Source organism: Mustela putorius, unplaced genomic scaffold, assembly GCF_011764305.1.
Source record: "Mustela putorius furo isolate JIRA1106 unplaced genomic scaffold, ASM1176430v1.1 tig00003845_pilon_pilon_pilon, whole genome shotgun sequence".
NCBI lineage: Eukaryota > Metazoa > Chordata > Mammalia > Carnivora > Mustelidae > Mustela > Mustela putorius.
This window is the reverse complement of record NW_025421998.1, coordinates 46785807-46800358: the sequence shown is the minus strand read 5'-3', so window position 1 is coordinate 46800358 and position 14552 is coordinate 46785807. Positions and strand designations below refer to the sequence as shown.

The window sequence follows — 14552 nt, the reverse complement described above, 5'->3', positions numbered from 1 at the left end:
TGCACCCGAATGTTTATAGCAGCAATGTCCACAATAGCCAAACTATGGAAAGAACCTAGATGTCCATCAACAGATGAATGGATCAAGAAGATGTGGTATATATACACAATGGAATACTATGCAGCCATCAAAAGAAATGAAATCTTGCCATTTGCGACAACATGGATGGAACTAGAGCGTATCATGCTTAGCGAAATAAGTCAAGCAGAGAAAGACAACTATCATATGATCTCCCTGATATGAAGAAGTGGTGATGCAACATAGGGGCTTAAGTGGGTAGGAGAAGAATAAATGAAACAAGATGGGATTGGGAGGGAGGCAAACCATAAGTGACTCTTAATCTCACAAAACAAACTGTGGGTTGCTGGGGGGAGGGGGGTTGGGAGAAGGGGGTGGGATTATGGACATTGGGGAGGGTATGTGCTTTGGTGAGTGCTGTGAAGTGTGTAAACCTGGTGATTCACAGACCTGTACCCCTGGGGATAAAAATATATGTTTATAAAAAATAAAAAAATTAATTAAAAAAAAAAAAGAAGTAGAATTGATGATCATGGAATGGAAAACACCCTTCATCACTGTATCAGATCATAACCCCAAAAAGGATATAATCACAAAAGATGAAGGATTTGGGCTCAACATGGACTTTCTGTGATTACTATTCATCAAGAGTTATATATATATACATTTTATATACATCTGTAGAGAATGATATATTTAGGTAGTTATATATGTGCATATATATTTATAAAAATAAAAATATTCCTTTATCTTAAAAATTACTTTAAAAATTTCTGAATATATAGTGGATTTTGATCCTTTCTTACCTTCAGAAACCTATGCTCAAAGACAATCCATAGAAGAAGGCAAAAAAATGAAAAGAAAAACCAGTATGGCTTCTGATTGAATGTAGTGTAGATGTTCTGAAGCCTCCCATACCTCTCCTTACCTCATCCTATGGCTGAATACAGATTAAAAAAAAAAAAGTTGAACTAGGAAAAGTGGATGTTTCATGGTTAGGAAAACTTCGTATTGTCAAGATGTCAGTTTTGTACTGTATGATACCAACATATGATGTTCTGGAAAAGGTAAAACTATAAGACAGTAAAAAGATCACTGGTGGCCAGGGGTTGTAGGGGGAGGGTGGGATGAATAAGCAGAGCAAAGAGGATTTTTTTTTTTAAAGATTTTATTTATTTATTTGACAGAGAGAGATCACAAGTAGGCAGAGAGGCAGGCAGAGAGAGAGGAGGAAGCAGGCTCCCTGCTGAGCAGAGAGCCCGATGCAGGACTCCATCCCAGGACCCTGAGATCATGACCTGAGCTGAAGGCAGCGGCTTAACCCACTGAGCCACCCAGGCGCCCAGCAAAGAGGATTTTAAGCTGTTACAATACTCGGTAAAACATGATGATGGTAGATAAATCTCATTATGCATTTGTTCATACTCAGGGAATAAACAGCAAGAGTGAACTCTAACATAAACCATGGACTTGAGGTGATTGTGATGTGTCAATGTCAGTTCATCCGTTGTAACAAATGCACCATTCAGTTGGAGATGTTGATAAATGGGGAGGCTGTGCATGTCGGGGGGCAGGTGGTACGTGTGAAATCTCTGTGCCTTCCCTTCAATTCTGCAGGGAACCTTAAACTGCTCTAAAAAAATAAAGTCTAGATCTAGAGTGTAATATTATGCATGTCAAAAAATATTAAAAAAATGGTTAAGGAAATATAACCAAGGACATTTAAATGAAAATAAAAGGACACTTTTTATGAAAATAAAAGTTATGGGGCACCTGGGTGGCTCAGTCCGTTAAGTGTATGATTCTTGATTTTGGCTCAGGTCATGATTTAGGGTTGTGAAATCTAGCCCAAGGTCAGGCTTCATGCTGGGCGTGGAGCCTGCTTAAGATTCTCTTTTTCTCCCTCTGCGCCTCCCCCTCTTCATGCACATATACATGCTGTCTCTCTCTTTAAAAAAAAAAAAAAAGTTATGATAAATTGAGTGGTTTTGTTTCACAGAGTTTTTTACATTTTATAGAAAAACTACTTAGAATGTTACTCCTAGAAATCTGGATAACTAGAATAAGTTATTCTTCTAGGGTCGTGCTTCTATAAGCCCTCAAAGTCTGGCTTTTCAGCTCTGCATATGCTGGCTTATTCTGGCGACCATTGCAATAGCATTTATACATCAGAACCAGCACTTTGCCTTCCCCACTTTACTCTTATGTATCTCAAAAGTACTGTTATAATGCTGCATATTTATCTCAATTCTTAAACTTGAGAGGAGGTATGTGTGTTTGTGTATAGATGGTAATGTACAACCTGCTTCTCCACTCACTTCCCAATGAATCCAGTCTATCATATTAGCAAAATACGCCTTTTTTTCCCCTGAAGGTTACTTTATAATTAAATATAACAAAAACATCAATTTGGAAATTTGATTCTGTTTGTTCTCACTGCTTACTTGGCCTAAAATTATACCAAATACGATTTGAAAATACAAAACAAAGGATAAAAGTACGAAAGTACCTCAAGTAGATACATGTTTTATTAGCAGCTTCTTCAAAACAGTCTGCTGTGTGACCCTTTATTTTACTTTCCTCTTCCACGTAGGAAACTTTTTCCAAAAGGAGTGAATATTTGGAATAAATCGAATATCATGGAATTATAGTTGATAATAATAGCTAATGTTTTATCTATTATTAATTGTACCTAGTTTTTGGTGTAAGGAATGTGCATACATTATTTGATTTAATCCTTTTGCAAAATTCTATCAATTAGAGAGATTCTAAAATATCTGCACTATAGAGATAAGCAGATGAGAATGTTATTTAATAATTTAGGAGTAACAAGAATTGTATTGCTGCTAAAATGCTTAAATCTAAGGAAACAAATAAATTGAAATTATATATATATATAGAGAGAGTAATGTATATACATATATAATATGGTAAGATATATATGATATATATAAAAATAGACATAATATGCATACCTATATATGATGTGAAAGAGTGATTAACCAAGTTGAAGTTTTCAAATTTAAAAATTTTAGTTACCCTCTAGCTTTTATAAAAGATAAAGAACTAAGAAAACAAAAAGTTTTAAAATTACAAGATAATATGTTAAAAGGAAAGTTTGTATTAAATTATTTGGCGCATAGATGTTCAGCTAAGAATCTCAGGTCAACATCTGGAACTGAAGTTATAAAGTTTGTGGGCTTCTGATTTGTTCCATGTACCAGGCAAAATTCATGAGAGAATAAAATAGCCCATTCTCCAAAGTATTTTAGTTTTTTGGTTATCATTTAGACTGGGAGGGTGGGGATGGTATATTTTAAGGTTTCGAATTTCCATTCTAAATTACTGTGATTTTTTTTTAAGATTTTATTTATTTATTTGACAGTGAGAGAGCATAAGCAGGGAGAATAGTAGAGGGAGAGGGAGAAGCAGGCTCCCCACTGAGCAGGGAGCCCAAAGCAGGGCTCAATCCCAGGACCCCCGGATCATGACCTGAGTCTAAGGCAGATGCTTAACCATTTGGGTCACCCAGATGCCCCTAAAGTACTAGGATTTGTTCTAATGATTAATTACTTCTATGAAACCAAAATGATCTCAGGAATTAATAAAGGGCAAAAAGCATCAGGGAAACAAAATAAATTAGGAGAATTCTACAGTTAGGATTGTTATTTCCCAGTAATCTGGAAAACACAAACCTTTTAAAGGCCATGGGAGCAGACTTTCATAGCTCAGTCTCTGCCCCACACACATATTTAGAGTACCTTCTTGGTCTTATCCATACCAAATCACTGTCTGGAGCTGAAGAAGTGAAACTGTGAATGGATGTTTTTTTAAACCACTTTATTGAGGCATGATTGACATACAAAGGGCTGTACATATTTAGTGTATATAATTTGTTGAGTTTGAGGATAAGAACGTACCCATGAAACCGTTACCACAATCATTGCCATCCTTAGTTCTTCACATGCCCTGTGTGTGTGTGTGTGTGTGTGTGTGTGTGTGTTTGATAAAACCATTTAAGAGATCTATCCTCTCGTCTAAAGCTTCCCAGATGATTTTTTTATTTTACTTTATTTTATTTTTTTTGGCCAGTGGAATTACAGAAACAAGAATGAAAAGAGATGGTAAAAGTGTGGACCTCAACAAAGATGCTCAGTAAAAATAAAAGTTGAGCCCATTAAATCCAAAACATAAAAAATAACTTCTTATTGCAGAAAAGGATAAGAAACTTAGTAGGGGTGGAGTACAGTGTTATTTTATTAATATTAAAACATCATAATTATTCTTAAGAGAGTGAGGAAGAAATGAAACTAGGAAAAAAGAGTGAATGTCCAAAAGGTGAATGTTCTCTTCTGTTTTTACCAGAAGTTATTTTTAGTAAGATAATTTCTGGTCAGAATTCTAATATCCTAGCAATAGTTTTTAGCTTTCACAGAATCTACTAAAAAAGGAAAGCATGTAAAAGTAAACTGGTTTTCTGCTAATACTTAAGACTAAAACTGGATGGCTTGAGCCAGCAATATTTTATTATTAACATGTTCAGCAATTGTGTGTGTGCATAAGTGGTACAGGCCTGAAATTTTTCTTTATTCTGGGTTTGCTTTCATCCTTCTCTTGCTCACCAACCAGCTTCTTCTCTGCTCTGAGAGCTATCTTGTGATTACCCAGAATCAACACTTCCATCACCACCACTGGACTACCAGCTAATAGTAAACTGACCTAGAAGGCATGTCCTGCGCCCCTGTATCACACTATATTTTGTAGATACAACTTGTAAAATGCACAAAAAGCATCAAACTTACTCACGGGAAAATATAGGGTACCCCAGCCTTCAAATATCAGAAGAGACACTGTTAGACCATTTGTATGTACATGTGTATTTTAGTTTGTAGATTTGCTGCTGTTGTTTTCTGAAAACACATAATTTTGTCTTAGGAATTACATATGGATTTGCAGAAAGTCTAGAAAAGTGGGCTTATATAAGTTATTTTACTCCATGTTATTTTATATAGTGAATAAAGCAATGTTTTATGTTTGATTAAACAAAATTAGGTATAATTTTTATCTGATCTGGGCATAGAATTAGACTCGCTATAGAAAAAATATTTATGGTAGATCATTAACTGTATCTCATCAAATTTATCCACACTTAGAGCTATCCAAAGGTCTTCATAATTTTGAATTTTTCTGTCACATGGCTTGTTAACTGAATCTGAAACAATACACTCATTTTAAAAAGTTTGTCTTTAACACCTCTGTATAGTATGGTACAAAGTAGGCTTATAAACAAGGATTAAAATACCCTAGCAGAAGAATTTAAACCACCTTCTTTCCTTTTAAGTAGATTTGTCTCTGGAATAAGATCTTCCATTTTAAAACTGAAAAGAATGGACAACGGCCTCACAGCATTGCACTCTGCAAATAGCTCCCATAGTACTATATGTTAACGACCTTTTTTCTACGTAATAAAAATATTCAGGATTTATTGACTAACCGAGGCTGTTAGCTTTTAGGCTTTTATATTCTTTTCCTCTGTAGCTACCTTTTTAAAAATCATAAATCTCCAAAGCGGATGAAAATACTATCTGACACAGTATTATAACTTGTTTATAGTTCATAGCCTTCACCCCAGCTTTTATTTCCATGCACTGGGTTGGTGCGCCAAAATTCCTGGTCTCCATCAGAGCTAGCTCCGAAATTTTCCAGACTAATGAACATAATGTTAAAGCAAACAGAGGAAGGTAACCTCGGGTCAAGAACTAGTGGAAACAAATCATTAATAAATAGCAATTTATGTAAGTACATTGTCCTGCTCGCCTAGGAACCTCAGGGTTCATCAGTCCTTCTTTGGGAACTTGAGAATTTTTTTTTTTTTTCATTTTCCCAAAAGCTGCTCACTCTGTTTCCTTGAAACTACACGTGATAAGACTCCGAAAAGTGAAAACATGAATAGTGTACACTGATGTCTTTCAGTTGTCACATGTAACTCCCCTAGTTCAATTAAAACAAAAAGCCTGTTTGCAACTGCTCTCCTTTGCTGCAGATGAACAAAGAAATACTCCTTCACTAATTCTGCAAGTAACTTGTCACAGTGGGGTTCTAAGGCCTAGTCAAATAATTGTCTTAGTGTACTACCTGCTGTGTTCAATATTGAGTGAAAATGGAAGCCAGGCCCTAACTCTAGCTTATTTCACAATTCTTCTGTTATTTAAATGATTTTAGTCAGTTTGGGGAAAGCCAGACCTTTATAAATTAACAGCAGGGAAATACCAAAGGTGTCAGATTGCATATTTATCATCTTTTTCGTGTAATACTTAAATATGTATTAAGAAGTGACTGACATAAATTAGGCAGATTTCAGAAGCCACAGGCCGTGGCTTGTAGAGGACCCCCTTCTGCTTGACATTTCATCCTTGTCAAAGATCAAATTATTTTAATTTAGGCTGCAAATTATAAGGAATGAAGACTTCTTTGTGGGAATTCCCTGTGGTAATCTGACTTTTGTTGTTACTGCTGCTTGTCAGTGTGCAAAAGATATAATATGCATGCAAATAAGGTTAAAAAATATGTACTATCTAATTATCCAGCCAGTACATTCCACTTGAAGACAGTGGGAGGCCTGACACACAGTATGTGTTTGATTCATTGAGGCCTGCAGGGTATTTACACAAGATTACTTTTAATTATGAAATTAATATCTGTTTATCTAGAATATATAGTGGTAAGTGAGTATACACATGAGCAGAATTCTTTAGTAAAAAGAAATCATCTTAATTTGATACATGAAAAGGAAGAAAAAAATCGCTTGTTTCTAGGGGGGAAGAAAAGGCATCATCCAGACCTCGGTTTCACCCCCTTTGAAACAAATTGAATGAAAACTTGGCACCTTCTCTAGAATTTGTTTCTAGCCCTGCCAAGTAGACTCAAGATGTGTTGCTTTATTTCACAGTTTTTATGTTTTAGTGAACAAGATGCAGTATTCAATTCAGTACTAAGAGGCAAATGTGGAAAAAGAGCAGGGGTTTTTTTGTTGTTTTTTTATTTCATTTTGGTGGAGCGTTATCACTTCTAGGTTCAGAAATCATCATTGCCATGAGAAAGAGAAAGATGAAGTCAGTATCAGTGCTTCGTTTTGTTTTGTTTCTGGAATAAGATATGGCAAATAAAACAGTCCCACTGCAAATATACTTCAGTCTAGGAAATGCATATCCCTACCAAAGTTCTCTGTAAAACAAAGTGTTATACATTCGCATCCCTTCTCCTATTAGCTTACGTACAACTGACAAAGAGAGTATGATATCTAGGTTACATTTATAATATCTAGGATATGTTTATAATATAAGCACCACTTTGGAAACCTCAAAGCAAATGAATGAGTAATAATTCCAAAAACACAGTATGGCCTTGCACTCTTCACACATCTCCGTCAGTGGAAATGAGCAGAAAAGTCAAAAAAATTAAAAAGTGGCCACTCAGAATATCAAAAAGCATTGTGTCTTAGCAAGTTTCATAGTCCTCATAATCAAAAGGGTGTTTTGTCACCAGGCAAACAAACAAGAAGTCTGACTGATTAATTATTTTCATTTCTCAATCTATTGTTACAGCAGCTGTAGAGTAATGGTGGATTGGACATTGCCTCAGCTGTCCTTGGCATTTCTCTCACTCAGCCTCACTGGTCCTCCATATTGGTTTAGACAACAGTGCCTCTCATTGTCTGTAATGCTGTGTTTGGAACTTAATCTAGTACAAGAAACCATCCTTGGCCACTCAAGGATGGTTTCAAGTCTCTTTGGAATGGTGTTTTTTACTTTACTTTTTTTTCTCCAAAGTCTATTAAGCCACTTCTTCCTCTGCCCAAACAAGTAAAATCATGAATTATGAATTCTTTTTCCTCATTTTGCCCCAGTAGTGGCTTGCAGTGTATTCTAAGTAGGAGCCAGTCCTTAAAATTTCTGCCGGAACATTGACCAGACTTCCTAGACCCAACCTCTTTTGTAACACATAGGAGATTTGTAGTTGGTTATACAGACACTAATGCATGTCCTCCTAATGGTTTCCTATAAACAAAGATAGACTGATGATTTAATTTGATCATGTTTAAAGACATGTTTAAACAATAACTGATTAATGTTCGTGTTTACTTCATTTTTTATATTGACATTTAGAGTAATCATTTAAGTGTCCTCGAAAGGTTTACATAAATAATGACAAGATTTTGGACTTAATTCATTGAAAGATAGGTAAATGCAAAATAGAAAATCATGGAAAAAGCCATCAAATATCTTACTGTTTCTGTTTGTTTGTTTGTTTCTTTTTCTTTTTACTAATCAGTGTGATGGAGTACAAATAGATTTAATAAACATCTCCCTGGAAGGAATTGCTATTTTGAATATACCAAGCATGCATGGTGGATCCAATCTTTGGGGAGAGTCTAAGAAAAGACGAAGCCATCGCCGCATAGAGAAAAAAGGGTCTGACAAAAGGACCACACTCACAGATGCGAAAGAATTGAAGTTTGCAAGTCAGGGTAAGTATTCTCACATTTAATTGTGTTAACTTGTTTCTTTATTTGCTTTCAAAGTCTACTTTAAAAGAGTTTTCCGTTGCACCGTGGTCTATATATTTATGCAGTTATATTTTTCATAGTATCAGATATGTATGTGCGATTAAATTATATCATATTCTAAAATTGAATATAATGTGGCTATATTTTGGGGGGTTTTTCCCCCTTAATTCTCCCTTTTCAGATTTCATTCTGTTTATCCTCCTTCCCAAAGAAAACTGAATATGGGTGGGTATTTAGTGGATAACACTATATAATATATTGCACATTAGGTTCTGAAATGTGATCATCTTGGTCAGGGTGTTTGAGTTGTTGTAACAAGGGCCTTTTAAGGCTTTTCTGATGTTGTGTTGCAAGATTTTTTATTCTTGGCTGGGACATCAAAGCTATCTTATATTAAGCTATTGTTCTAAGTACTGTGTAGAATGACATGTTTAAATGCCCCATAAGATATTTTGGTTGTCTGCAGCTATTCTTCCAGAAATTTTGTAACAATAATGAGGAGACCTGGGAAACAGATCCAAAAATACTAGCAAAATGGGAGAGAATACCTATGGATCAGAATTTTCAATTGCATTGTAATGTAGGTCACACTTGGGCATGACAATTAAGTATTATTGATAGATTTTTATAGATAAAGATATCAATGACTGTATTCTAACAGTCATGCCCCAATAATTTATGTATATTTCTTTTACTTTTCAGAATCTACCTAATTAATACTATTGATGACATTCAGATAGCCAAGAAAGCATCTTGGCCAGCTCAGTGTAGCCAAGAAAAAGTATGGAGAGGTTGACCCCCTTATGGGCCCAAGAAAATAAATAAATATATTTTAAAAAATAAATAAAATGTGAAGATGATTGATAGGCTTGATAGTGGTAGGAAACCGCTTTATCTTTTAGTATCTTCTGTGTCTTCAGGTATCTGATTCAAGTTCTCAAAGCCAACAGTTACTTCTGTTACATAGAATATAGTGATCATGAGGGTGACAAAGATAGACAGAAAAAGTATTAGTTATTATTCTCTTGAAAGAAGTGCTTATTACAACGTGTCAATGACAGGAGCTTTCGAAGCCCCTTACATATATAGGTGATCTTAAAGAGGTAAATTCTAAAGAGTCATGTAATTTAGTACAAGCAAATTTATACCAACTTAATTAAAATGCTTCATACTCAGAATGAATATAACTATAATGGAGAAAAATGGGTTTTTTAAAGGAGAAATACGTAGAAGAAAGGAGTACGTTTGTGCCATATGGATTTTTAAATGAAGAGAATTATATATTATTATTATTTCCTAGGAGTTATTGACAATATTATATTTATGTTTAAATGTAAGGTTAATAGCTTTCTAAGAAGATTAGTAAAACATAGTAATATAGTCCATATAGTTAAAAAAAAGAGCTTTATACATATCTATAACAATTTCCAGTTTTTTATGTGGTAACTACATGCTAATACTTGGCATGTCCTTTGCATGTTGATATTCTATATATAAATCTGACTTACTCTCCATGTTCAGCTGCCAGGTGTGTTCACCGGTTGAGATATTGAAGTTGCTAGGACTTAACAATTATGCTGAACAAGGAGGGTGTCTATACAACCCCTGTGGAGCTTTCTGCAGGCTTGCTTTTGCTAGCGTCACTCATGACTCTCTGTAGGCTTTTTTCAGTAATAACACATTTTAAATAAAGCACAGACAGGTCAGCCAGAAGTGTCATACACTGTCATTGCCTATAACTGTATAAAAAGACCTCTCTTCCTGTTCTGTCTTCTTACTTAATGTTGTGGAACTAGTAGGACTAAGTCTCCAAAAATTTGGTAAAGGAGAAAGTGGGAACCTGTAGGGTTTGTGACAGGAATACACTTTTTTTCAATACAAAGTTAGGGAAAAAGAGTAGAAATCAGAGTTCGTGGAGGTCATTGTATGATCAGAAGTATGTTTATATCTGATTTGATTCAACTCTTTGTTCCCTCTTTTGAAGCGGATGGTGCTTGTAATTTGAGTGTAGTTTTATTTCAAGATAAGGACAATTTCATCACTAAAAATGACCTTATCAGCTGAATATTAAAAAATAGATTATAATATATTATGTACATAATATATATAATATATATTAATATGTGATATAATATATTAACCAGTATTCCCTTTTTATTAATTTTATGTAGTTTTTTTCATATTAAAGTATTTGGCCAAAGAATAACCAGAAGTATCTCAAAATGCTTCTAAGATTTGATTGCAAATTTATTCTCTTAGCCCGTAAATGTTATACTTACTAGTCAAGAAGTGAAATTTACTACTTATAATACCTGCATAGATCCTCTTCCTAAATAGTACATATTTCTGTCATTTGATTCTGTCTTCAATATCTTGACATAAAAACGATAGTATTAAATGTAAGAGTTAATCAGTATTTTAAATCTAAATATATTTTCAAATTTACATAAAATGATTATAGGTATTGACTTTAGAATGATTTATGAAAAATACAGTTCTTGTTCAACATGTTTCTTTAGCCCAGACTCATGTTAATATTTTTCACTCTTAGAAAATATGTAAATAAAGCAATAAAAGACTTTATAATACAATTTCCTTTTCAGGAGGTACTTTCTTAAAATATTAACAAACAACTTTTCTGATATGCCACTGCAAAAAATTTGAAGTTCAAACTAAATTTTTACCATATTAAAGTGGATGCTTATTTCCATAAACTTTAGAAAGCATTTGGTTGGGGACAGAGTCGGGGAAACATGCATAACTAGATTCTTATAATAAAGATAAATTATTTTATTTAGTAGAAGCATTTAAATTAAGAAATAAGTTTACAGGGTTTTGTTTTTTGTAACTTAAATAATATGTCATAGACCAAAGGTACGTGATCAGGTTTTAGAGCATTAAATCCTCATCTATATTATGCTGTACATAATCTGTGTTTGTATGTGTACTCTGGTTTTTTTTTTTTTCAATTTACAATTTTAACCTCAATTTTATTTTTGAAATAAATCCATTTGAGCAAAAATAGGGTAAAAACCAAAACTGAATAATAATGCAGGAGGTATTTGAATAAGGCAAAGACTGTGAAGGGGGACAAGAAAGAGTAAAGTTTAGAAAGTAACACCAAGATGATGTGACAGCTCTCAACACTTCCTCTCATACAGCCTTAACCTTGAACATTTATTGTGAACATGCCTTTTCTTCTTCATTCTCTTGCATACAATTTATTGTATATCAGCTCCCCAAGAACAAGCTTTTCTGTTGACTTTATGCTGCCCGTGCTTCTCCCCCTCCCAAATTGACGTTTGTGTCCTGTGCTAGGGAAGACTAAAACTTCTAAGGATTCTTCTTAGTAGCCAGAGAGATGATGCATCTGACTGACTATCAGGGAATCTCTCTACATCAAATGACTTTGTTATGATTTTGTCTTTTGAAAACTTGGAGGTAGTAAGAAGAGGAAAAGGCAGTCAAAGCCAGATTTATCAAAGAGAATAAATGAGCTGATATCTGCGAAAACTTGACAAAGCTTGAATTTCTTTTGCCTCTGAAGATAAATAACGTTATTGGCTCTTCTGTCTCTGTCTTTACAATGGGGATGGTAAATTCTGGAAGAGTTGAGATTCATCTCCCTGCTCTATACGTTGTATTACCTGGATAAGGATACAAATAGCACTTAAACAGTAAGACCCTGACTTTTCTATGCCTTGTAGAAGTTGCACTTCTCTGAAAGTTGATTGTAAGAACATTTGTTATCCATTATTATCAATTTTTCTAGACATCTCTATGGGTTATTTGGGGTAATTTAGAAGGCAATGTTTTAAGTTGTCTAAATATAAACTGCAACATTCATTTTAGAACTGTAGATGATGTATTTGGCATTCAAACACCGGCAAGCAGAACAATTTCCAAGCATTTAAATTCAGTGATTAAATCAATTATATTTAGAAACAAGAAAATGATTTCATGCTGCATTATTATACCTGGATCTTAAAATTGTTGAAAAAAGATTATGGCACTTGAGATGTTACATTTCACAAAAATATATGTCATATACTAATACCATGATGGTTTTATTGGTTGAAAATAGATAGATCCAAACATTTGCTATCCAGTAACCTTTAAGGAGATGTCTCGAATGAGTTCTTCAGTGTATGTTTTCAAGCTATCTCCTTTGAAAATTTCCAGCAGTGGCTAATGTAAATAATATCACATACTTAATAAAACTATCTAAATATCAAAGTTTCTGTTTGCAGTTGAATATTGAATCATACACCTGGATGTCTTAATGTGATAGTTCTCTATTTTTGCAAAAGGCATACTTTTTAAGTATAAGACAGTTATAAAGAATTAAGGGATACAAAATGTATTTCTTTCTTTTTTTTTTTTTAAAGATTTTTATTTATTTATTTGACAGAGAGAGATCACAAGTAGGCTTAGAGGCAGGCAGAGAGAAAGGAAGGGAAGCAGGCTCCCTGCTGAGCAGAGAGCCCCCGATGTGGGACTTGATCCCAGGACCCTGAGATCATGACCTGAGCCGAAGGCAGTGTCTTAACCCACTGAGCCACCCAGGTGCCCCAAAATGTATTTCTTATATGTAAAAGTAGATAATGCATTTTTGAAATATAAGGCAATGTACTCTTGTCTTTGGCCTACCTGAAACAATCATGAAATTCATGGCATTATATTTGTCATGGCACTATAAGACTAGAGAAACTGCTAGCCTCCTAAAAATTTGGAAATCGGAAACCATAACTATGCGTAAATTATTATTTATGGATGATTGAAACATCAGATGGCAGTCTTTAGAACTAGCATCACTGATCTTTTTCCCATGTTCAAAAGTCAGATTTTCAAAATCTGACAAGCAGGATTCTAGAAACAAAGTCTGACATGTAGTATAATTCTGGAACTTAGAATAAAATTGGTAAGTCCACAAAATCATTTCGATATAAACAGACAAGTAATCATTTAAATAGTACAGTGGTATTTTCTAATACATAAATGAGATCATTGCCAATAAGGGTTTATTCTGGAAAATAGAGTGAAATAGGAAAATCGAGAAAATACAAATAATAGGAGGTAGGAAAAGGCAGAACAAGGAGTAACTTGCTTCTACCTAATGAGTCTGGAAAAACTTGAAACAAATTAGATTTTGTAGCAGTTGCATTTTGAAAAATATATGAGCTGGCAGTCAATCTAGTGAATGCAAAAGAAGGAAAGGGGATTTGTTTATTTGAGGTTTTAAATCAAAGCTCAGCTGTTACCTTCTCTGACTTCTGAGGCTGAATACCTTCTTTATTTTCAAATGCTAATGCTATTCTGATACCCGTCTACATTTCTAGCTATTGATTTTAATTGCAACTTCAGAGAAAGATGGAAAATATAAATGCTCTAATGGGTCATTTTCTCTACAATGTTGATGTCTAATATCAGTGATAAAAGGACCATCTTACTTGTTTCTGTGACATAGTATCCAATCCTGAGTTTTTTGAAAGTAATAGCAGGTCATCTACTCAGGCTAAGGTTGCATTATAATTCTAAGTAAATTTAACTTGTGCAGTGGTGGAAATAAAAAATATATTTCCAAGTTAAATAAATATTGACTGATTATATAAGCCTCAACTAATTAAATAATACTTGTAGAGTTTGCTTTCAGATTAGTGACATGAAGTTCCCATATGTGATGCCATTCTAAGAAGTTTCCCAAATATCAAGTTCTACAGTAACCTTGCCAGTTGATAATGGTAATTTAAAGCCCATGTAATAGATGTGCCCCAGGGAACTTAAAATAATTTTCTTATAATCAAGATATATGGCACTAAGGGTGAATTTTTAAAGAATAGTAAACATGAAAGTACTATCAAAAATATATAAAACCTTCAACAAAAATTGTTAAACATGGGTCATGGTTCCTTTTTTTCCCTTGTTGGCATTAAAAATCATGTTTTCTTTTAAATCAAGATACAAAATA

At 34.0% G+C, this 14552-nt stretch overlaps 1 protein-coding gene across 5 annotated transcripts in view; it reads left to right on the top strand.

Annotated features, from left to right (window-relative positions):
- The window catches only part of DGKB (diacylglycerol kinase beta), a 697837-nt gene that overhangs the window by 511031 nt on the left and 172254 nt on the right, over nt 1-14552 (top strand). For all 5 annotated transcript variants that reach the window (XM_013051698.2, XM_004743409.3, XM_004743408.3 and 2 more), the window contains one exon: nt 8350-8545. In XM_013051698.2, coding sequence (XP_012907152.1) covers nt 8350-8545 — 196 coding nt within the window. The remainder of the gene's footprint in view (nt 1-8349; nt 8546-14552) is intronic.